The 24,026-nt window shown below is 52.8% G+C and overlaps 1 protein-coding gene across 1 annotated transcript in view; it reads right to left on the reverse strand.

Annotated features, from left to right (window-relative positions):
* The window catches only part of PARVB (parvin beta), a 107,598-nt gene extending 95,411 nt beyond the window's left edge, over window positions 1-12,187 (reverse strand). The window contains exon 1 of the mRNA XM_087448769.1: window positions 12,019-12,187. Coding sequence (XP_087304895.1) covers window positions 12,019-12,133 — 115 coding nt within the window. The 5' untranslated portion in view covers window positions 12,134-12,187. The remainder of the gene's footprint in view (window positions 1-12,018) is intronic.
* Window positions 12,188-24,026: the final 11,839 nt, after the last annotated feature.

The raw sequence follows: 24,026 nt of genomic DNA on the forward strand, positions 1-24,026 counted from the left end.
GGTTTGGGCTGTTATGAAGAAAGCTGCTATGAGCATTCTTGAGCAGGTCTTCCTGTGGACACAGGCTTCCACTTCTCCTGAGTCAATATCTCAGATCGGAGTTACTGGGTCACGGGGGGATGTATATTTAGCTTGTAAAGAAACTACCCAACCGACTCCCTAAGTGACTACACCACTGTGGATGCCTTCTCCTGCGTGCACAAGAGTTCCAGCTACTCCACCCCCTCGCCACGGCTCGACGTGCTCACTCTAGGTAGATGTGGAGTGGATTCCCTCTGGTTCGAGTCTGTGGTTCATTTCCGGGTGACGAACGATGCTGAGGTCTGTTCCAGATGCATACTAGCCACACATCCTCTTTGGTGGAGTGTCTGCTCAAACCTTCTACCTATTCTTTTCTTGGATTGTTTGTCTTTTTATGATTGAGTTGTAGGAGTTCTTTACATATTCTGGACACCCGTCCTTTATAGACATGTGTTTTGGGAACTGTGATCATTGTAATTATAATAGGAAATATATATGTGGTCTTCCTCCCACTCCAGGCTCACAGCTCCTAAAACCCTTGCAACTTCCCAAGTGAAGAGAGGGACAAAGATGTCTTTTGCTATGTTAATGAGGCGGCTTTTGAACAGCCCCTAGGTCGCCTAAGGTTGGGCCTGGTTGCCATGGAGCCCATCTTGATTAGAGAATTGAAAATTTTCAGTCCCACCCTGGACCTCCGGGGAAGGGAGAGGGGCTGGAGATTGACTCAGTCATCAATGGCCCATGATTTGACCAATGCCTGTGTAATGAGGCCTCCATAGAAACCCAAAAGGATGGGGTTCAGAGAGCTTCCGAGCTGGTGAACACGTGGAGGCGCTGGGAGAGCGATGCGCTCCTTCCCTCACACCCTGCCCTGTGCATCTCTTCCATCTGGCTGTTTCCAAGTTATGTTCCTTTACTGGTCATCTAGGAAGTAAAATGTTTCTCTGAATTCTGTGAGCCCCTCTAGCAAATTAATCCAACCGAGGGGAGGTCGTGGGAACTTCTGATTTATAGCCAGTGGGTCAAAAGCACAGGTGACAACCTGGACTTGTGATTGGCATCTGAAGGGGGGGCAGTCTAGTGGGACTGAGCCCTTAATCCGTGGGATCTGATGCTATCTCTGGGTAGAACTGAGTTGAATTGTAGGACACCTAGCTGCTGTCAGAGAATTGCTTGGTGTGGGGGAAAACCCACTTGTTGGAATTGGTGTCAGAATCACAAGTTGGTGATCAGATGTGGAATTGGCCCCAGAATCATCAGAATATTTTCTCCCACTCTACAGGAGAAAATGAAATACAGCATTTCATTTAATAACTCACTTAATTCCCTAATAACCCTATGAGTTAAGTACTCTTTATAGAAGAGGAAACTGAGGCAGAGGGCAGGGAAGTACCTTCACCAAGGTCAAAGCCCCAGAGCACAGCAGGACCAGTTCAAACTCCAGGGTTGGGCCCCAAGATTAGTCAGAGGCCCTAACCACTGCCCCACACAGACTGCCTCTCGCTTTCTCAGCAAACACACAGAGATCACCTTAAATGGCCAAAGAGCATTTCCCATTGCCATCTCCCAAGACAAGAACACACCAGGCCGGGGCCCAGGCTGGCGGAAGACGGGCCCTGAGCCAACAATCTCTGGCAGGAGCGCAGGTCACGGTGCTGCAGGTGGGCAGGGGAAAGGCCCCGGAGCACAGAGAACAGCATATGTGAGGCCCTGAGCCAAGGAAGCCGGGAGGCCACCGGCCAAGAGCTGGGCCGACAACGGATGGCCGGCGAGGATCTGGACTCGGGCCTGGAGCAGCCGCCGGGGGTCTGTCTGCTTTCTGTAAACGCCAGCGAGTCCATTCAGCACAAAATGAATCTTATTTGTCTCCTCCGGAGCATCTTCCCACCGCTGGGGCTGAGCGCATCTCCATGCCAGGAATGATCACGGGTTCACTAGGAGCCAGCTGGGAAGATTAACCGCATCTGAATCGCTCCTCCAGTTCAGCGAGGTCGGCGGCAATTAAGAGCCAGCCTGCCAGGGTTTAATTCTCACCGGCCGGCCGTGGGACCAACGGGCTTCGCTTCTCTGAGCCTCTGTTTGCTCATCTGCAAGATGGGAACAACCACACAGGACCTACTTCCCAGCTCTGTGAGGACTAACGGAGGTAATGCAGGAAGCGAGCCCCGTGCCTGGGGCATCACAAGCCACTAACATGACTACCAGAGACTCCATTCTGGGTTTGTTTTTTTAATTCTTTTCGCTTTCTCCTTTACCTCTTCTCAGATGATCTATTAAGCTTGTATATATCAAGTATGGATTTGTTCATGTCTTACTTTGGAAGATAATACTAATTTTCAAAAAAAGAAAAAATAGAGGACGAAGACCCTTCAAATAAAGCTTTGGGAAAGATGCCCCTCAAATTCTATTTATACCAACAATAATTACGAGCACCCCAAGCACGGTGTTCCCCTCTCCCCAGGCTGCTCAGAGGACACTCCGTCCACAGATTGAAAGGGGCACCTGGAAGGTTCTACGGACTCCGCGTTGATGTGAGAAGCGTGAACACCGAGGGCGGCCGCGGTTCCATCCAGGCAGACAGCTGCTTCCGGAGCGTTCGAGTCAAGCAGGCTACGCCAGCGAGCCTGGGAGTCAGGGACCTGTCATACCCTCCTCAACTTGTCAGCAACTTAGGGTAAAACAGAGATCCTTTGGAATTGTAATTTTTCAAATGAAAGGAAGCACGAAGATGCATAACTTTTTAAAACAACAGGTGTACACCATTCAGATGGCCTTCCTTGGGGAAACCAACACTCCTGACTGATTCCGGGTGACCAGCAAGTAACAGGTCAAAGACCCAAACCAAGAAGATTGTTTCAAAATGTCCGAGCTTAAAGGAGCATACATTCAACTACTGACACACAGACATAAGAAATCGCACAGTTTGCCTGGCATTCTCTGATTCCTTAGGCTGGCAAGGAAGCGCCCCGGGGGACCGAGGTGGGCGAGGATGCCTCCTGAGGCCCCCCTGAGCTGGTCTCACCGTCCAGGCACGCAGCATCCCGGCTCAGAAACACTTGCTGCTCTGCAGACACAAGGAACGTGCCACTTCTCTGCAGCGCACACTTCAGTGAGCGTGCATAGTGCGTCCTGGTCACAGCGGGCCGGGGAAGAAGTGGGATACCAACATTCCTCAAATGCAAATATGTTAAAGGACTTATGTAACTTTGTTACCAACAACCAACTACCTGCTGCATGGAACACGATGAGAAAGCAGCAGCCAGAGCTGCTGGAATGACAGAGGACCAGAGTGAGAAGAGGCTTCCATTCTGGGGGTGACAATCACTCAGCAATGAACCCTCCCATAGACACTGCAGGCTTGACCAATTAGTCTCAGCATTCTTTCCCTCTGAGTCCAGACGCAGCCTCAGAATCCTTGTTAACACAGGGGCAGGCAGTCATTATTAATTGAGCTGAGTTTGCCCTCGGGTGGGAACTCTCGACCACTAACCAGCTCTGGAATCTGGTGCATGTGTCAAAACCCTCACTCATCAATGTTATCAATAGCTAACACTTAGTGGGTGCTCGCTCAATTGCTGATAAGACTTCACCTTCTTCATGGCATTTATCCTCACATCACCTAGGGGCAAGTGCTTCCATGATCCACGTGGGCCCCATCAGGAACAGAGGCTTAGCGAGAGGAAGCAACAGACCCACGGAGCAGGGATGTGAGCCGAGACCTGGCTCCAGCACCCTGCCGTGCAGCTCCCACAGGAATACGCTGCGTTTCCGAGAACCAGGGAGGACTCATCAGCTTGGAGACACAGAGCTGGTATCCCCGCCATGCTTCCCCACCTCACCAACGAGGAAGGGAGGCCCCAAAGCTTTAAAACTCAGAGGGTGAAACTCATAGCCTCCAAGAGGTCCCCCTGGCCCGGACACTCAGGGAGAAAATTAAAGTCTTCTCGGGCTTCCCAGGGCTGATCACATGTCTCCTCGGTGGCATGAGCCCCAGAGACCAGACGATGCCAGAACCTGCTGCTCAGCCCGTTTTTTCTTATAACCAGAAAGTCTCTGGTTTGAATATATGTCACCAAGAAGTATCTCAATGATGCAAAGGCCACCAAAACCTTCCAGAGTTGACTGCGTCCTATGTTCATGATCTCTTATCCCAATAGCAATTAGTGTAGACAAGCAGAGTAATACCACTGGGCCAACACATGTTTATAATATATTCTAAAGCTTATTAATGTTTTCAGCCTCTACAGAACATAATAAATAGCACACTCATTAGGAAGGAAACCAGCTTTTCCTCTGAAACCTAAAAAGTGAAGTGTACAGCTAATGCAAACAGAAAACACGCTGTCTTAGGGTGCATCATTTATGTGATGGAACCCCATATTTGAAAACCAGAAAATAGCTAGCTCAAGGTACCTGCCCTTTGCCAACCACGGCAGGAGGAAATCAATCAAACGGCGCGCTTAAAAACCGCACACAGCAGGCGCTTACCCACTTACATCTTATAAACATCCCTTAATTATTCTGACGACTGGACAGGGAGTGCGATGGTAAGCAACTTCAGGATGTGCCATAAATATTAATTTCAGGGAGTTGAGACAGGAATTCAAAGCAGATCTCCTCTAATGAGTGTGGGGTTGCCAAGGCAACCTGACTCCTCTGGGACCACAGAGGCATCACCAAGATGCTCAGGGGACCAGAGAGAGTTCGCTCTTCCTAAAAGAGGCTGCCTCAGCATGGAAAAGTGAGAAACACAGACAGCATCACTCTGGGCCCAGGACCACCGTCTCCGTCCTCCACTGAAGCTAAGTTTCCGAGAGATTGGGCTGCCAAGAAAAAAGCCCAGTGCAGCACAAGCTGACGTGCGTACGTGCTTCTCTCTTAAATGTCCCCCTCTGGACGACGGTGGAACAAACAATGAGAAATGCTGGGTCTGAAGATTATAATCAGAATAATAGTCAAAGGAAACTCGACAAAGCCACACCAAGCCCCCCTTGAAAGCCACTTCCTCTCAGCCAGAGAGAGGAAAAACAGAACAGTGATTCCCAGCCCCCCTCTCCAAGGAGTATGCTGCCATGCAGGAGCTGGACAAAGTCACAGATGACCCGACTGTCCCTTTCCTCTGGACCAAGAGCTGCCCCCACCGACAGAGGCAGCCCTGCTCCAAGAAGAGGCGTCTGGGTTTGGAGAAAGGGATGTGGAATTGTTTTTCTCTTTGTTAGCAGGGTCTGCAGAGAAACTCGCAGCCCAAAGGATCCATCAGGACCTACCCTGACTCCTCCCATAGAACATTCTAGAACTCATCATGTCCCTAACCCCGGTCCCTCACCTGCTTACATCCCTCCACATCTTACCAGCCACTCTCTTTCCCTTCTCAGGGGTTAGGAGTCCGACTAAGCTTAACCATGATCTGCGGTTAACTTTCTGAGGGTCTTGTATGTTGTCTGTGGGATCACACGAGCAGAGGGAGCCTGGAAGCGTGAAGAACTCTAAGAGCTCTCCCCTCCCCTGCCAAAGGAGACCAAACTCATTACAAATCCTTTTCCTATATCTCGCCACAAAGAAGGAGACTTTCCACTTTCATTTTTAAAGGTAAGTCGGAAGGGCTGTTGCGAGCTACTGTAAAACAGGACATAGAAATCACTTTAAAGTCGCTATTTGTCCCAATCAGGTCTCTATGCAAACATCCCGAATGGGCTGCAAACATCCCTAACAGGCTGCAAACTCCACCACCCACCCAGGGGCATCAGCCCAGTGAGGAAGAGGGGGCTGGGGACGGGGCCCTGGAGAACTGGGCCTCATCTAATCTGTTTTTACGCCAAATTCCTTAATTCTTAGAGCAGCCTCCAGCCTTGCCCCTGCATCACACCTGCACCTGCTCCCCGCTCCCTAGGTCTCAGGGATCCGGTTCTTGCCAGCCCCACCGCACGGCCCGGGGGAAGCCCACCTCTGCCTGCGCCCACATTCGCGCCCATCCTCATCGCTCACCCCACTCCCATCCATTCCACACTGCAGCCTCTGGACTTTCTAAAGTAACCGAGGTTGGTCACCCACACTGAGCCCTGGGAGGGCTCCCGCTGCACCCACGTGCCAGGGATGATTGGGCTGACCACGGCCCAGCCACTATGAACCGCCGGCACTCCGCACAAAGGGACAGCTGGAGTCTCCCCCAGGGCCCCTGGCAGGGAACCCTATACCCCCCCACCCCCCAACTTCTAGCCATCCTGTACAGACAACCAGGAGACCACTTCCTCCAGCCGGAACCCAGACCCCAAGTCCAGGCTGTGTATCCTCCATGGTCTCAGTTACCACACGGGCCTGCCCCGGCCCCCACCAGATGGCAGGCTGCTAAGGACAGGCCAGGGCCCGGTCACCGCCCACCACCAGCTCCCAGACTGCCAGGTGAGCGCCAGGTAAAGATTCTCTCCCCTGTGTCCTTGGGCCCTCTGAGCTCACGAGGCACCTCCCCCCTCTGCTGTCCTGGGACGGGGGGGGGGGGGGGGGGGGGGGGCACGACGACACACTATCCACCTTCGCCTCCCCCTTCCTGTCTAGGACTGCTGCAGTTCTGGAGGATTTGATCGCATTTCCTTTGAGCTTTCACAGGTTTCCATTTCTTCTCACATACCAGCCGTCTCCATCCAGACAGAGGGGGTCGGCCGAGGCCACACCCATCCTCCCATCTGGGAATATGCCCCCGCCAGGACCCTCGCTCACTAGGTGGCTCCTGTGTTCGTACCACACCTACCTGCACCTGGCTGGGCCAGCCACAGGTGCCTGGCCTGGGGGGCCACCTGGATTCTCCTCTCAAGAAACTGAACTGAGACCCCCAGACGCTGCGTACTGGGCCCAGGGTGGGTTCTCAGGGGGACCCTGGGGGGGCACTTTCAGACTCCACAGCTGAGGGCCCTGAGTGGCTTCCCCACCACTTGGCTGGTCAACCTTCTCTTGGAGTTCTCAGACACCTCAGGAAAGAAACACCAGGGTTTCTGCATCTCGGCACGATTATCTGACATTTGGGGCCACCTAATTGATTGTTATGTGTGGCCGACCTGTGCACTGTAGGATGTTTCCCAGCCTTTCTGGTCTCCGTCCACTTGATGCCAGTAGCACCCCCACCCCCATTTGTGACCATCCAAGGTGTCCGCAGGCACTGCCAATGTCCCCTGGGGCAGAATCACCCCCAGTTGATTTAAACTGGTTTAAACTACCGCGAAGTGTCTACTGGGTAAGGTTGTGTTTCCCCAACTATAACATTAGGGGAAAACTCCTACCTTGCAGGTAACTCGCAGGTAGGCAAAAATTCCTGCCTTGCAGGGCTAAATTACACAGCATCCGTGTCCAGGGATTCTTATTACAAAGCAGGGTTAAAGTGGGTTGGCGTTTGGGGGCGACACAGCGTCTACACAGCTGATGACTCTATAAAGACGGTGTGATCTAAAGGGAAGTTGCTGGGGTTAATGGCTGGTGGTTTAGGATTTTGAGATTTCTCTCCTGCAAGTTATTTAAAGTCCACAAAAAAGACTTAATACAGTCAACCTTCAGTTCAAGGTCACAGCCACCTAGTGTGATTTCTCTAGATCTAGTTCCTGAGGTCTCAATCGATATCTGGCTCATTTATCTCTGTTTCTGCATCAAACACTTAGAAGACAATCAGGGTCAAGAGAACCAGAAGACAAGCCACAGACAGGGAGAAAATATTGGCTAAGAACTTATCTGATAAAGGATTTGTATCCATAATATACAAAGAGCTCTTAAAATTCAACAATAAGAAATCAAACGACTCAATTCAAATACGGAGCCGAAGATCTGAACAGACACTTCACAGAAGCAGATATACAGATGGCACACAAGCATATGAAAGGATGCTCTACACCATAGGTCATTAGGAATGTGAACCTAAAACTGCTCTAAAAAATATATTTACCAAAAAAAAAAAAAAGGTAATCAAGGAATAGGAACTTCCTTAACGTTTTCTTTCCTCAGGAAACAAGGAGCGAAAGAACCCCGGGGTTTGGCTCTGGTGGTTCCGGCTCTCTGAACAGTCCGACACTGGTCACTGGTGTCTGGGCAGAGTGGTAGGGGCCTGAGCGCAGGCGGGGCCTCTCGTGGCAAATGGGTGCAGTGGACTCTCTCCAGCCTCTTCCATCCAGGGCCTCACGGGCCCCAGAGCTGGCCACCCACCTCTAAGGACTCTGCACGGCAGGCTGCTGGGGACCCCTCGTCCCCCCTCCCCTCCTGGCCGGCTGGCCCTATGGGGCCTCTCATTCCCGGCAGCAGGGGGACCTCGCCTGCAGAGTCTTTCATCTGCGCCTGCTCCCCGAGCTCCAGGAAAACCAAACCGGCTTCTAATAAGTTGCTCCTGAAAGTCCCCGGGCCTGCAACTGGGAGCTTGGGGGTTTTTTCCACTCTGCCCGACGCCCAGTTAGTCACAGTTCCGTTTTCAGAACCGGGCCTCCACATGACGTGACTCAGTTCCCTCCCTAGAACATCGGCCTTAACCACGCCGTGAATTCATCCACGGGCACTTCCTGATCGGTTCCTCCAACCCCAGTGCAGCACGTTTCCTACAACGATCTCCCGTGGAAGACAGGCCCCCAACACGTCCCCCGTGCCTTGTCCAACCACCAGCTCTGCCGGTCTGGGGGCATCAAGTGCTTACAGGCTCCCCGAACCTCTAACTCCCTCCCGGCATCCTCCCCCACCTCCCTTAGAGGGGGCCTCACCTCCAGCCACAATCTTGAATTCACCGGCGACTTTCTAACAAAGAAGGAAATGAAACCCACTGCGCAGCTGGCGGTGCCCCGGCAAACCCCTAAGCACCCTCTTCCAGATCGTTCCGTGGTAGGTAAATAAGCACCATCCCACAGGGGCCCCAAGTCTGGGCCAGGACCTGCTCCAGCTCAGGAACCGCACGAATGGCACAGAGGGCAAGTCGCCAAGGCAACAGGCCTGCAGGAATACTGGCAACTCCCCGCCACTCAGGACCTCATTATCCAGTCTTCGCACCTCGGCCTCCTGCTTCTGACTCCTTCCCCACTTCCCAGAAGACCAGACGGAAGCCACTGAGCCCTTCCAAGTCCAGCCCTCCCCTAATTCCTGCATCTGAGCCCAATTAGTGTTTTCGGCCTTCTGGCTTGTATGGGGGACCCCTTAGGGTGCCAGGCACCCCAAATCTGAGAACTGAGGCAGGGCACCCAGCTAATTCACACACAAAAACAACAGCAGCACCACCAGAAACCTCTCGCTCCATCTGCTGTTTTCATGCCTATTTTATTCATCGCAGGATGCTTCTGACTCTCAGGATTCTTCGTGCATTTACATTAAGCCAGATTGGCCCTCAATTTTCTAGGCACACACTGGTTCATAAGAGCAACGACAAGAAGCACTTCACTTTGCAACTTGGGATCAGTCCATTGCTTCAGGCACGTGTCCTTCCTATTACGAGGGCATAAAGGTCACCTGGAAAAAGCTGTAATCGTCCGGAACATTCTGCTTACTTGCTATTCTGTGAAAGATTTCTTTTGTAGGTTCCTTCTGGTCTCAACCCAAACATCACCTCCTTCGGGGCCCTCCCCAGGCACTCTGACTGCGCTATTACATTTTCTTCATGGCGCACCCTATTATAGTTCCGTTGGTCTCTTTATTGATTACGACTGACTCCTTGTTCCACGAAAGCAAGAGCCTTGTCTATCTTTTCCTCCTAGGCTGACGAACCGGGAGAGGGAACCTCATTTATGTCTACGATGGCTGTAAGGCATAAAGAAGAGCTGGAATGACTTTTGGTGAGGACGACGATGGCTGCAAGTGAGTGTAACCGTGGGCCCTCCAGGACCAGTTCAACCGACCCCATCCCTTATCAACAGAGTGATTAAGAATTGCCTTTCAGAAAATGTGGAAAGTCACACAGCCAGAGCATGCGCAGAAGAAGAAATCTTGACCTGAAATGACCACGGAACCAAAGATCCTCCTCCCCATGGAACCAAAGGACTGGGATATGGCCAGAACTGAAAGTTGGACTCTTATCAGAAGCGAGGATTCCCTTATCCAGGAAGATCTGGTGTTAAAGTTTGTTCCCGACCTCATCATAAACGTTTAGAACCCTATCATAAAAGTTTAGAACTCTGTCATAAATGTTTAAAACCTTACCATAAATGCTTGAAGCCCACCAATCAAAACCTGTCCTGCCAGCATTTCCAAGTGCCAGCCTATTCTCCCTAACCTCTTAAATTTTGCCCCAAATCCTGAACTGGGGAGACAGATCTGAGGGCACACGTCTCCTGTCTCCCTATAGATAGATCTCGCAGAATAAAGCTGATCTCTTTTCCCAAAGCCTGATGCTGAAATGAACTGGCTGTTTATGCACACTGGACAAGAGAACCCCAGTTGTGTGTGGTAACATGAGGATGCACATCAAAGAGGCAGCGGGAACGATAAAGAGCAGGTGACTGTCATGTATCATCTCATTTAGGACGCAGGACTTGATAAAGATTAATACAAGCCAGTTGGGGTCCCTAAACGCAAGGCTTGAGTGGGGAGTGGCCAGTTTGCTTGGAAATACTCTGGGAGGCGAGGGGACAAGGCACTGCCCTTAAGGAACTGAATAATCTAACAGGGGTCACCTGTCTCTTGCGAGTATGCATCCTTGGGGGGCATGTGTCCCAGGGGTACGCTCATCCCTGGAGGTACAGAGAGACTTTCTAGGGGGCAAGTAAGGCTCAGGAGATCTAAGGAAATCACTCTGCATCCCCTGACTCTCCTCCTGGTCCTTTCTTTCCCAAAGATCTGCCTGAGGCCAGCCCTGGGGCTTCTCCTCTCCCACCTGCCTTTTCACAGCCGCCCCTTCCATTCTTTCTAAGCACAACTCACCCTCATCCATCCGGAATCTGCCCCAGGGGAAGGATCTCCCAGCCTGAACAAAGGGAAAACTCAAGAATGCAGCCCTGGGAGAGGCCCTGGGAACAGCAGGGTATTTAAAGCACACACACACAAGCCGCCAGAAATTACACCCCGTGCAACTCTAAAATACTTAAAAATCTAAAAGGAGCTAAGTGGCTTTTCATAATTATTTCCGTGGGCACACGGAGTATAAAATGGGGGAGCTCTGTGGTCTCGCTGCAGGCCTCCCGGGCCTCTGGCCCGCTCGCTCTGCGCCCCTGTCCTTCCTTCCCCCTCCAGGGCACCGCACCAAGAACACCCACAGGGCCCCGGCTCCGGCCCATCCTGCAGGAAGTGTCAATAAATCCTCGTTGAATGAAGGATCCCCACGCACAGCTGGATGAAGGTGGCCTGCAGGCGGTGCTGCCCATGAACGGTGCTAAATAAATGGCGACCCAAGCAAGCGTGGGCGCGGGGCTGTCCTCCGCATACCAGGGGCTCTCCCGACCTTGGCTCGAAGTCATGCCCTCCGCAGGAGCCGGCAACGCGCCTTTAAATGACGCCGGGAGCCCCGCGGGAGGAGGGCAGCCGGGTTCGCCCTGGTTCCCGGCCAGCGTTTAAAGGTCTCGGGAGGAGGAAGGACTGAGCGTCACAGCCTGTCCCGAAGAGCGCGGCTGCGCGCTGCGCGGGCCCGGCGGGGCGCGGGCGCGGGCCGAGGAGCCAGCCGAGCGGGTGCCCGGGGCGCGTGGTCCCGGCGCGCCCGGCTGGGGAAGCGCACGCGGCGGCTGGGTCCCGGCGGAGCTCGGGGACGCGTGCGCGCGGGGCCCGGCAGGGGGAGCGGGCGCGGGCCGAGGAGCCAGCCGAGCGGGTGCCCGGGGCGCGTGGTCCCGGCGCGCCCGGCTGGGGAAGCGCACGCGGCGGCTGGGTCCCGGCGGAGCTCGGGGACGCGTGCGCGCGGGGCCCGGCAGGGGGAGCGGGCGCGGGCGGCTGGGTTCCGGGCCGATCTCGGGGCCGCGTGCGCGCGGGGACCGGCATGGGGAGCGGGCGCGGGCCGGGCAGCCACCGCCTGGGTCCCGGGGGCGCGTGCGCGGCTGGAGGCGGACGGGCGGCCGGCGCACTCACCCTCTTTGGCCTTCTTCTTCCTCGCCAGCGTGCCGCCCAGCTTGCCCAGGAACGACTCGTCCTTCTTCATCTTGTGGGGCCGCAGGGTGGGCGAGCGCAGCGGCGCGGAGGACATGGGCCGCGCGTGGGGGCCCGGTGGCCGGGCGCGGGCGCAGTGGGGAGAGGAGTAGCCCTAGTTGCCGCCGCCGCCGTCCGCTCGCCCCGGGGAGTGGCCGGGAGGGCGCGGCCCCGACGCCGGCCCCCGCCCCGCGCCCGCCCCCGACCCTGGAGCGCCCGCCGCCCGAGGTCGGCACCGTCCCGGGCTCTGCGGTCACCACTTCCAGCCCGCGGGCCGCCCGCGCACCATCGGCGGTTCCCACGCTGCGCGTCACGCTCGCTCTCCGAGAAGTGAAGAGATGGTTCGGCTCATAAGTGCCGCCGCTGGGGCAGATCCCTGGGCTCACTCTGCGTCCTTTTGTTCTACACGTCTGAGCCCTCGGCTCGGCCGGCTCTGGTGATGGGCCCCGGGCTCCAGCGGGGAGCGCGGCAGCGCTCCCATGCTCCATGTTTGCGCAGCCGATGTGCATCAAGTGACCGCACACATAAGTCATTTCACTCGTTGAGCTTCTTCCCAGAACCAGGCCTGGGGCTGAGGGACCCTTATGAACTGTGCCCGCCCTTAAGAAGCTTCGAGGATGGCAGGCGATGCTAGGGGATAGATACCCTCAGGGAACACCTTACTCTGTGCTGGGGGAGACGGGATGTTTCCTGAAAAGGGCGTGTGCAGCCACAGAGGAGAGCGCAGGCGCCGGAATTAGGGGCAGGTGTTCAGGCCAGGGAAGAGCAGGACCAGAGGGGACAGTGTGGGCTCCGGGAAGGGGACAGGGGAGAAGAGGGCGGGGCAGGCCTCGGAAGTACTCGAGGCTGAGGAAGGATTTTAAGGTCGAGGTGGGGTGACGGGATTTGGGTCTACAAAGTTGACTCTGGCTGATGTGTGACAGCGGGGGGGAGAGGGAGTAGGGCCAGAGGCAGGGACACCAGTTCCTAGGCCCATGGTGACTTAGGAGGCAAGTGAACAGATCCCAAGAGATGATAGGTGGAAGGAGCCCGGACGTGAAGGAGTGGAAGGAGTTAAGGCTGTTTCCTGCTGGGCCCAAGATGCTGGGAGGGGTCACGCACCCACAGATAGGGGCTATCAGAGGAGGCCCGGCTGGGGAGGAGCCCGCCCAGTCTAGGTCTGCGCTGTGGGATGAGGTTGTGTTTCCACCTCCCTCTGTGCTGGTTCAGTGCCTGGCAGCGCACCACAGCTCCTTCACTGCCATCCAGCCAACGTTTATGTTGGCCGAGTGGGTGCCAGGCCCTGTCCTCCCACTGGGGGTGCACAGACCACAGGGGCAGAGCCTCGCCCTCCAGAGGTTGTAATCCAGGAGAACGTGCATGACCTGCAGTGACACAGGATGCAGGGGTCACGCAGTTAGGAACCCAGCGAGGTGGGAGGGGAGCAGGAGGAAGAGGAGGGGGAGAGGAAGAGGGCTGGGGGGTAGGTGGCTTGTCAGAGAAGGGACAGCTGACCTGGGACGAGGATGAAATAGCCTTGGCCTTCATTCAGTAAAGGGAGAGGGGACTCAGCAGACAGAAGAGACAGGGATGGAGAGAGGATACTGAGTACAGACTCTCGGGCCTGGGCGATGTGACGGTGACGAGACGGGAAGGGCGGGGTGCCTGGTGTGGACTGAGTGTTTGGGGTGAAGAGAATGAGCTCACTAATCCTGTGCAAGGAACCTTGGGCCACTGAAAGGGTTTGAGCAGAGGTCGAACAAGTCGGATTGACGCAGAGGGTGGACTGAAGCAAAGTCCAGAGCCAGAGGCCGTTCGGAATCTCCTGAGCCGGGCCAGGCCAGAGCTGCCGAGGCAAGTACAAAGGCAGTGGCAGAGGGAAGGGAGAGATCAGAATGAACTGTCAGGGCTGCACACCACAACATGTGGAGGATAATCAGATGCTGGGCTTAGGGACAGCGAGTAGTCAGAGGTCTCTGAGGCTTCGCATGGCCCGATTTGGGGTGTCACTAGCCAAGCTGGGGAAAATGCAGAAAGGTGGTGAATTTGGTTATTGAGATCCCAGTGGAATCATGGCATAGTCAGGGCTAGACAGTGCTCTCGGAATGCTGGAGGGATGCTGTCGTCAAGGGCAGGGGTCTCTGGCCCCTTTGAGAATCTGATGCACGGTACAGACGGTTCACTCTAGAGAAACCCGCACACGAGATGTCGCGTACTGTCTTGGGAGGCCCACAGACACCCCCGCCCTCCCGCTGCCTGTGGCATACCCACAGACCCCAGGCAAACAGCCTGTGACCAGGAGAGAGTGAGTGGGAAAGCAGGCCTGGAAAGAAAAGGGAGCAGAGCCGTGCTCCTGGGCCACGGGAACCGGGAATCTGAGGGTGCAGTCCTGTGCAGGCGGTGAGTGCCAGTAAATCGTTAATTGTTTGAATATTTCATCAGTGGGCCCAGCTTCCCAGTGGAGGCACAGAGTTTACACTTTTCATTTAGTAACTGCTAATTTGAATACTGCAGAGACAGGTGGAATCCTACTTTAAAAAATCTCATGAGACCATGGAAGAATTTCTCTAGAAGATACCCAAGCCCGGACAACGGCCCACCTATTTCCAGCAGGACAACCCGCTGCAACCAGGTGATTCTTGGTTGTTAAAGGAACCGCCTTAGGCCTTACGTGATAGAAAGGTTCCTGGGATTTTGTAGACATCGTTTGTGCAAAAACATAATCATATCTTAAATGCAAGAGTGGTGCTGTTTACTAAAAAATCCACGCAAAGCAGCGTCTTCTCGGTAAAGCTTATGATTGTTCCCTTCCCTGGGGTGAGAGACGGCCTTTGCAGTCTCAGACTAAAAGCTCAAATCAGGACAATTTCTTGCAAAATGCAGCTTGGAAGATTTTTTTAAATGATTGTGTTACTTGTAATGGTTTTTTGGTCTCGTGTGTGCCACAGATGACAATCAAGAATTGACTTGATGGCTGTGGATTAATCTGTATGTTTTTCAGGGTTAGAGGAAGGGGGGACAATAATCTAGAGCCCAAAAACTTTCCTCCTTCCTGGCCTGGCTCCTGGGGAATTTACGTCGCATTCTCTCTGGAGTAGTCTAGCCAAACGACTTTCCAAATTGCTTTACAGAGCAGCAAACATAAATATTCACTTGAAAGTTGGAAAGTTGGTTTTTAATAAAGAAGAGACTTTAACAAGAAGCAGAAATATGGTCTTAGCTCCTGCCGGCATCCACTCAGTCTTCCACTTAGCATGCTGCACATGCGTAGCCCCGCACCATCGCTCTGCGTGCATTTTACACTCGAAGAATAATTATGAAAATCAGATTACACGCAGCTGCCCTATTAAAGAAAACCATTTGATTTGCTTTTGAACCATGGCTTCCAAGGAGGCCAGTTTCTTATAAGCCTAATTAAGAACAAGGAACAAACATTCCAGGAGCACGTGCCGTGTTCCAGGCCCTGTGCTGGCCCCACGCTGTGTGGTCTCTGTCAACCTCAGCTCCGTGTATTCCTTTTTTTTTTGGTGAGGAAGACCAGCCCTGAGCTAACATCTGATGCCAATCCTCCTCCTTTTTTCTTGTTTTTTTTTTTTTGCTGAGGAAGATTGGCCCTGAGCTGACATCCATGCCCACCTTCCTCTATATGGGACGCCGCCACAGCATGGCTCGACAAGTGGTGCGTTGGTGTGTGCCCGGGATCCGAACTCACAAAGCCCTGGCCGCCACAGTGATGCTCGAGCACTTAACTGCTTGTGCCACTGGGCTGGCCCCAGTTACACGTATTCTTGCCATTCTTGCCATCTTCTCCATAAATGGACAGGCACTGGGCAGTGCAAATAGACAAAAATAATTTGTCTAACACTTCAGCTGAGGCAAATCAAACAGCCTTAAAAGTAATGAGACAGGAGAATGGATACATCAATTGGTATATTCATGCAATGGAATATTACTGAGCCATCAAAAAGAATAGCAGCACAGACATATCTCAAAAACATTACATTGAGCGAAAGAAGCCAGACACAAGAGTACACACTTGGAGAATCCACTTATTTGAAGTTGGAGAACAGGCGGCCTCTTTTCTATGTTGAGAGTGTTTGCCCTCGAGGGGAGAGGGTCTTGCCTGCATATGGCCCCAGGAAGCTCTGGGAGACGCACATGTCTCAGTCCAGGTGGTCGGCACACGGGTGTGTAGCTGAGTAAACAGTCATCACGCCGTACACTGAAGATCTGTGCATTTCACTGCATGTAAATTATGCCTCCCTAAAGTCTCGGGGAAAAGCAAGTAAATTAACGACAGGATAATTAGAGTTCTTCACCTGACCTGTGTCTGGGTTTCATTTCTTATTGGTGTGTCTCTGATGAGGATGCGGCAGCTCTGTAAGCGCTTCAAGAGAGTTTCAAAGGCTGCCTGCCGTCCTTCATTTCCCTTTCATATGACTAAAAAGAAGTGATATCTTTCAAAAAACTAAAAACAGCCTTTCACTCTTCGGGAGAGGAGAGGGAGCTCATTCGAGGGAGGACTGAGCCTGGGAGAGGTTTTCACGTGTTGCTCATTTTCAAACCTCCCAGCAATTTTAGGAGAGTCAGAAGTGCGCAGAGGAGGGATGGAAATACTTAATTGATTCGGTGATGGGGAAAATGCCTCATTTCCCCCAGGTTACACTTCTGATGCAATCGTACTGTGCTCCGGGGTGGCACTTGCCAGCGTGCTGCAGTCACGATAGCTGAAGTCGGCTTTTGAAAGGTGTTATGTAATCAGTTTGCTAATTTAGTGATCTGGCAAGAGAGTCACCTGTGCTTTTCGCTATAAACGCTGAGAGCAAGAAAAGATGACCGACTTGCCCGGAATTTTAAAACTGTGGTGGTAACACGTTTCCCGTGCCACGTGTGAGCAAACCGTGAATCACTGATACAGCCATCCACGGCCTTTTACTCAAAGGATTTTGGAAACCTCAGCAAACTTTGAGACAAGGGAAGTTGGATTTTCATTTATTAGCAACTCCTCTGAGTTTTCTTTTTGCATAGTAGGCAAATTAAACTACATATGCACGCTGTTCCTGTACATATTTTGTACATGAGGAATGAATGAAGTTGGCACCAAGTTATTGATTCCTAGTCTTTCAGGGGGAGAATTGGTAAGGCCCCCTAAAAGATTATGCTCCCTTCAGAAGACTTCCCCCAGCTTTTACAGAGCAAGTTCCTTGAAAAATACCAGTACTTCTTATATAGGTGGAGAACAAAAGCCAGGCCTATTAGACATTCACACTTTAGTCTGAATTTCACCATTCATTTGCCATGTATGTATCACCTGCCTGCAAAATAAAAGGCTTTGCTTTCCTCCTCCCGCCTAACTTGGGAGCAGCGAGGGAGTGAAGCTGTGCTTCAGGTGGAGGAGAGAAGGATGAAGGGTGGGGGTGTTCGGGGGCAGTGAGCTTGCTCCAGGCTGCTGGATGGACTGGAGACTGGGCCACCACCGCATATCATGAGAACATGGCTGGGGCCCAGAAAGACAGTGGTCCAGGGAAGGGGTCTGTAAGGGGGCCAGAGAGTAAATATTTTCACCTTTGTGGGCCATACAGCCCCACACTCAGCTTTGTTGCTGTGGCTCGAAAGCAGCCATAGACGATACACACGCAGATGAGTGTGGCCGCGTTCAGTGAAACTCTATTTACACACACAGAAATTTGGATTTCACATCATTTTCACGTGTCATGAAATCTTCTTTTGATAATTTTTTCAAAACATTTAAAACGTAAACCCATTCTTAGCTTACAGGCCTACGAAAACAGGCACCGGGCCGGATTCGGGAGCAGACTGTGCCCAGACTGAATTTCGCTCCCTGCCCATTTTTGCCTGAGAGCTCTAACAGCGGTAGCGATGATGGTACCACTAAAAATCAATGTTTAAAAGACGAGAGTGATTCAGATGCTGTTGTTTTGAACTCCGAGGGCGGACACGAAATCTTTGCTTGCGTTCGAATGCGTTGTAAACACAGCCCCTCCCAAAGCGGGTCAGTGGCGACTCCACTTCTAGAGTTGAGTCTATAGAACTGTCTGCACTGTTGTACAGAGGTGGGAGTACACTGCAGCACGGCTGGTCTTTCTGGAAAATGAGAACCAGCTGACTGGGTCTGTGATGACGCACATCGTGGCAGAGTCCAGCTGCTCCGCGGGACATCACCGAGCAGGCGCAGCTGGCACTGGGCTGTGACGCCACCCACGGCGCGGCGTTCAGCACTTTCTACTTGACGTACCTGTGTCTTCACTCATTCCACAGACACTGAGGGTCCGTTTATGTGTTAGGGGTGATTCCAGGCCTCGGGACACCCCGTGAACAAAACAGAGACCTGCCCAGTGGAGCTCCCGTTCTAATGGCAACGGAATTAAATTAGCTATGAAAAAACCCATGTACATCTGTGTGCACATTTTACATATATGTGCGTGGACATGCAACATACGCACATTTCACATATATATAAATTTTATGGAAGCCCAACTTTTAATCTTCAAACACTTTGTCAAGGGGAAACGGCTGATTTGAACTCTGTCTATCTGTCAATACAAAAAACAACAAATTGGTGTTCACCTAGAGCAAACAGAACTGATTTAGGACTAATCAAAATACATTTCGATTGAGAAAGTGAATACTCAGGCAGGCAGAGCATGATCATCAGTTAAAAACGCAGCCTCACCTAGAAGTGAGGCAATTTTCATGTGTTCAGGTTCACAGCTCGTACTTAAAATACGTTCCCCACCTCACCTACTGCCGTTATCACTAGTGAGACTGGAGGGCTAAGCAGCTGTAAGCCCGCGACACTCCTGAATCAGGAGAGCATTAAAATGTGAAGCTCAACTCGGTATGGTAAATTATCTTAAGACTGTCCGAATGTCAGATTTGCAAGGGAATCAGTAAAGTGCAAGGCTTGAAAAGACTCCCAGTCATCAGTACTATTTAAATATTTATTATAAAGAACTATTAAGATACAGAACTTAATTGTTTTCTCCAGAAGCACTAAGGCAGCAGTAGCCTCAGCCCCTCCCCTCGGGGTGGCCGACCTGTAGTGCCATCTGCAAAGGCTCTGAAAAGTCACCCCAAGGAGACTGCAACGGAAAACACTTTTCTACAACTAAAGGCTGCTGTTTTCTCGTAATCTAAAAGAAAAATGCAAAATGAGAGTCTTTTTTCCTAGAAGCATCATACATAGCAGTACCTTGTACACAGTAGATATTCAATAAATATTTGATGAGTCATAAAAGCCCGTCTCTAAAGGTAGCAATGACTGGAATGTCCATCAACAAGCGAATGGATAAACAAAACATAAGGGCCGGCCGCGTGGCTTAGCGGTTAAGTGTGCGCGCTCCGCTACTGGCAGCCTGGGTTCGGATCCCAGGCGCGCACCGATGCACCGCTTCTCTGGCCACGCTGAGGCCGCGTCCCACATCCAGCAACTAGAAGGATGTGCAACTATGACATACAACTATCTACTGGGGCTTTGGGGGAAAAAATAAAAGGAGGAGGATTGGCAATAGATGTTAGCTCACAGCTGGTCTTCCTCAGCAAAAAGAGGAGGATTGGCATGGATGTTAGCTCAGGGCTGATCTTCCTCACAAAAAAATAAAATAAACGTAATAGATACATACACATATAATGAGATTCTGACACAGGCTACACCGTGGATGAGCCTTGAGGACATCGTGCTGAGTGTAATAAGCCAGACACAAGAGGACAAGCAATGTATGATTCCGCTCGCATGAGGTCCCTACCGTAGACAAATTCATAGAGACAGAAAGTGGGATGGTGGGTGCCAGGGGCTAGGCGGAAGGGAATGAGAAGTTGTTGTTTAATGGGGACAGAGTTTTGGTTTTGCAAGACGAAAGTGTTCTGGAGATGGATGGTGGTGATGGTTGCACAACAATGCAAATGGACTTACTGCCACTGAACTGCACACTTTAAAATGGTTGAAATGGTAAATTTTCTCTTATGTATATTTTGCCACAAATTTTTTTTAAAGCCTGTGTCTCAGACCCAAAATTAATCAGGCCCTGAAACTAAAGGTAATTTAATAAACTTTGAAAAGTACTGCACTGGGGTGTGGGAAAAGACCTGAAGACTTTCCTATGGAGGAGAAGTAACAGGAAAGAGAGAAATAGAGCTGCCGAGCAAAAGAAGGAAGAACCGAGAATCAACCGTCTCCTAGGGGCAGAAAAGGGTTAACTGGAGGGCTGGCCCTTGGGAAAGAGAGTAAGAGGTTACAGTGCCCAGCAGCCCAGAGGGGAAGGATGGAGATGGGGGAAGAAGCTCACATTAATCTTCCCCTGTCTCCGCGTGGGAATGCAAAGCCTGCCGAGCCAGCCCGGAGCTAAACTGCAAAGCAAGCACAGGAAAGTCATTGGCTTCTCAGGAGAAGGGGCTGCAGATCCTCCCTGCCCACCCATCCTCCCCCAGCCGAAGCCGGGTGGTCCCTCCTCCAGCTGCCCTGAAGTGCCCAGCTGACCCCATCAAGGCCCTTGTCCCTGTGGGCTTGTGTGCCTGCCCCACCAGACGGGCCGCCTCGTCTCTGACTTTGTACCCCAGCACAGAGCCTCGCACACTCTAAGAGCTCAGTGTTCCCTGAAAGAATGAATGAATGAAAGGCAAATGATTGATGACGGTTGGTTGGTGGTAATTATTGTATGAGATTACTACAGCCACCTGGGATTATTGTGACATTTGCAGCCATGCAGAAAAGCTTGTATTGATTGATGCAAATTATTTATGGCTCCTTCTCAGACACTCAGCCCAGGTGAGGGATTTAGTGACGAAGAATATGAGAGAGGAAGGCGTGGCATTGCAATATAAGGAAATGTTAGGAAACAAAGCTTTACTGTCACTGGCTTTCCAGCTGCCTGTTCAAGAGATCCTGTGGTGTGGAGGAGGAAAAGGGGGCACGCTGGGAGGGTGGGTTCTAGTCTGAGAGGAGAGGGCAGAAGGGATCCAGCTGTGCTGAGTTTAGACCTCCCGGGCCCTTCTCAACCCTTAATGCACACAGGTCCCCTGGGGATCTTGTGAAACTACAGGTCCTGGAGGAGGAGGGTTGGGCGGGGCCTGAGCCTCTGCATTTCTACCGAGACACCAGGGGAAGTCCCATGCCTCTCGGCTTTTTGGTGCAGTATCACACTTTGAGTGAAAAGGATCTACGCTACTCTTTTATTAAAGTGTCACCAGGGGCTTCTGGGATGGGAAGTTGCCCGCCAGGGACGCCACTTGTTTTCTCAGACATTTTGAAGTTTATGATGCTAAGAAGACCCCACTTTAAAGCATGAGCTGTGTTAAAGAGACGCACAGCACGGATCCTATGATAAAAAGAACACGGTGCCAACCCAAGCTGACCTGTGCCCGGAGCTTTCTGGCATTCGCAACATATTTTTAAATTACCCAACTGCTTGTTTCAAATTATCACTTGTTAAAAATAGTGCGTTGGGGGCCGGCCCCGTGGCTTAGGGGTTGAATGTGCGCGCTCCGCTACTGGCGGCCCGGGTTCAGATCCCGGGCGCGCACCGACGCACCGCTTCTCCGGCCATGCTGAGGCCGCGTCCCACATACAGCAACTAGAAGGATGTGCAGCTATGACATACAACTATCTACTGGGGCTTTGGGGGAAAAATAAATAAATAATTAATTATAAAAACAGTGCGTTGGCCACTCTCTTTTCCTGCCCCTTTTTGTGAAAGGGAGACCTGGTGGGAGCCAGGGGTGGTGGGCCAGGGAGGTGCAGACCTCTGAGAGGGAGGAGGCACCAGGGCCATCTGTGCACAAAAAGAGCACAGAAGGTCCTTTGTGAGGGTCGGGCCTGTCGTCCCCTCCACCGCAGTGTGAAGGTCTCCCTTTGAAATCCAGCTCCTCGTTTTAGTAAAGGAACCATTGTCACCCCAAAGAGGCTCCACAGGCCAGGCCCAGGGTCTTGCCCATCCTGACCCCCTTCGCCTGCCGCCTCTCCTTCGCCCTTCCTGACGCCCTTCTTGAGAGAACGTTCTGTTCCACGCCTCCCCGCTTCGCTCCTCCGGCCACTCTGCCCCCACCCCGCCCCGGCCAGCCCAGCGGCCACAGCTCAGTCCTTCCCGCAGCGTGTTACATTCTGACCGGCTGTTAGGGGTTGAATTGTTTCCCCCAAAAGCACACGTTGGAGCCCTAACCCCTGGTCCCTGGGAATGTGCCTGTAGTTGGAACTGGGTCTTTGTGGATACGGTCTGGTTAAGATGGGTCATCAGGATGGACCTTCGTCCAGTACGACTGGGAGGGCCCCTGTGAAGATGGAGGCCGAGATGGGAGCCAAGACACACCAGGGGTTACTGGCGACACCAGGAGATAAGAGAAAGGCGTGGAAAAGATTCCCTCCCCCAACCCCAGAGCCTTCAGAGAGAGCTCGGCCCTGCCGACACCTCGACTTTGGACTTCTGGCCTCCAGAACTGGGAGAGAATAAATGTCTGTTGTTTCAGCTGCCCAGTTTGTGGGACTTTGTTACGATGGCCCCAGCAAACTCGCACAGCACTCTCCTCGGACGCTGCTCCTTGGCCTCTGTGGCGTAGCCTCTCCCTGCGAGAGGGCATAGCCTCCTCGGCCGCCCCGTCCACCTGGGGGCTTCCCCGGGAGTCCTCCTCCCCCTCGCATGCCCCCAGGGTGCTCTCACTCATCCCCAGGTTCTCAAAGCCCCTTTGTGCTCGTGACCCCAAATCTGCATCCCCAGCCCAGACACTGTCCTCAGGGCCACACCCCTAAGCCTGAAACTTCACGCAGCATCTTCCCACAAAGCCCCTTCCTCCTCTAGCCCTCGCCCTGATGTGCCAATCGGGATAGGCTGGGTCAAGCTGGGCTGACGAAGGACCCCAGCGCTCAGCGGCTGAAGACACCAGGTGTATTTCTTGCTAATCCTTCATGTCCGTCCAAGGTTGTGCAGCTGGGCTCCTGGTCCCCCTCCAGGGCCTGGCTGACATCTGGAGAGGTGCGGGTCCCCAGAGCAGAGGGAAAGCAGACCGCACACCGGCTTTAAATCATCCTATGGAGGGTCTGCACTCTCCTCACGTCGGGTTCTGCCCACAACCAACCCCAAAGGAGTAGAGAGGTGCACCCCAAAAGAGACCACACACATTTGGGGGATGGCACTGAGGTCTGCCATACTTAGTGAACTCAGCCAGTTGGCCGGCTGGGGATATGGGGGCCCCAGAGGCTCCTCCTCTCCCAGACCTGCGGCCATGTTCTGAGCCTCGTTGCTTCTGTCTTCTCAACGTCTCTCTTATCCAGCTGTCTGCTGTAAGCCTGAGTTCACACCCCAACATCTGTTTCCTGGACCAAGGCAAGGATCTGCCAACAGTGAAACCCAAATCTGATCCCGGCCCTCCCTGACTTGATTTCTCAAAGGCTTCCTAAGGCCCGCCAGTCTCTCCTTGGCCTGGAGGACAAGGCCCTTCATGGTCTTGTCTCTTAAGCCTCCAACTTTGCCTCCCACCACCCACATCAATTCATAGTTTTCCCAAACAAGCCATCTGCAAACCCCCCAGGCCTTGCCTGGCTGGTAGGCATCCTCTTGTCCTGGGAACCCCACTTCAGGTCACTTCTCCCACCTGACTCCGTCCCAGGCCCTGCTGGTCATTTCCTCCATGGTATCTCTCCATTCCCTGGATGTACTTCTGGTATAGCAGTTATAACCCTGGGTAGCAACTGAATGTTTACTTCATTTACTCACCCATCCACCCATCCATCCACCCATCCATTCACCCATCCACCCATCCACCCATCCATCCACCCATCCACCCATCCACCCATCCACCCATCCACCCACCCATCCACCCATCCACCCATCCATCCATCCACCCACCCATCTACCCATCCACCCATCCACCCGTCCATCCCTTCATTCGTTCATTTGTTCAACAAACGTATCAAAGTGCTGCTCACATGGAGCTTACGTTCTAGGCGACAGAAGATGAAACAC

The sequence above is a fragment of the Ceratotherium simum genome, chromosome 25, assembly GCF_057802395.1.
Source record: "Ceratotherium simum simum isolate JZ-2026a chromosome 25, ASM5780239v1, whole genome shotgun sequence".
NCBI lineage: Eukaryota > Metazoa > Chordata > Mammalia > Perissodactyla > Rhinocerotidae > Ceratotherium > Ceratotherium simum.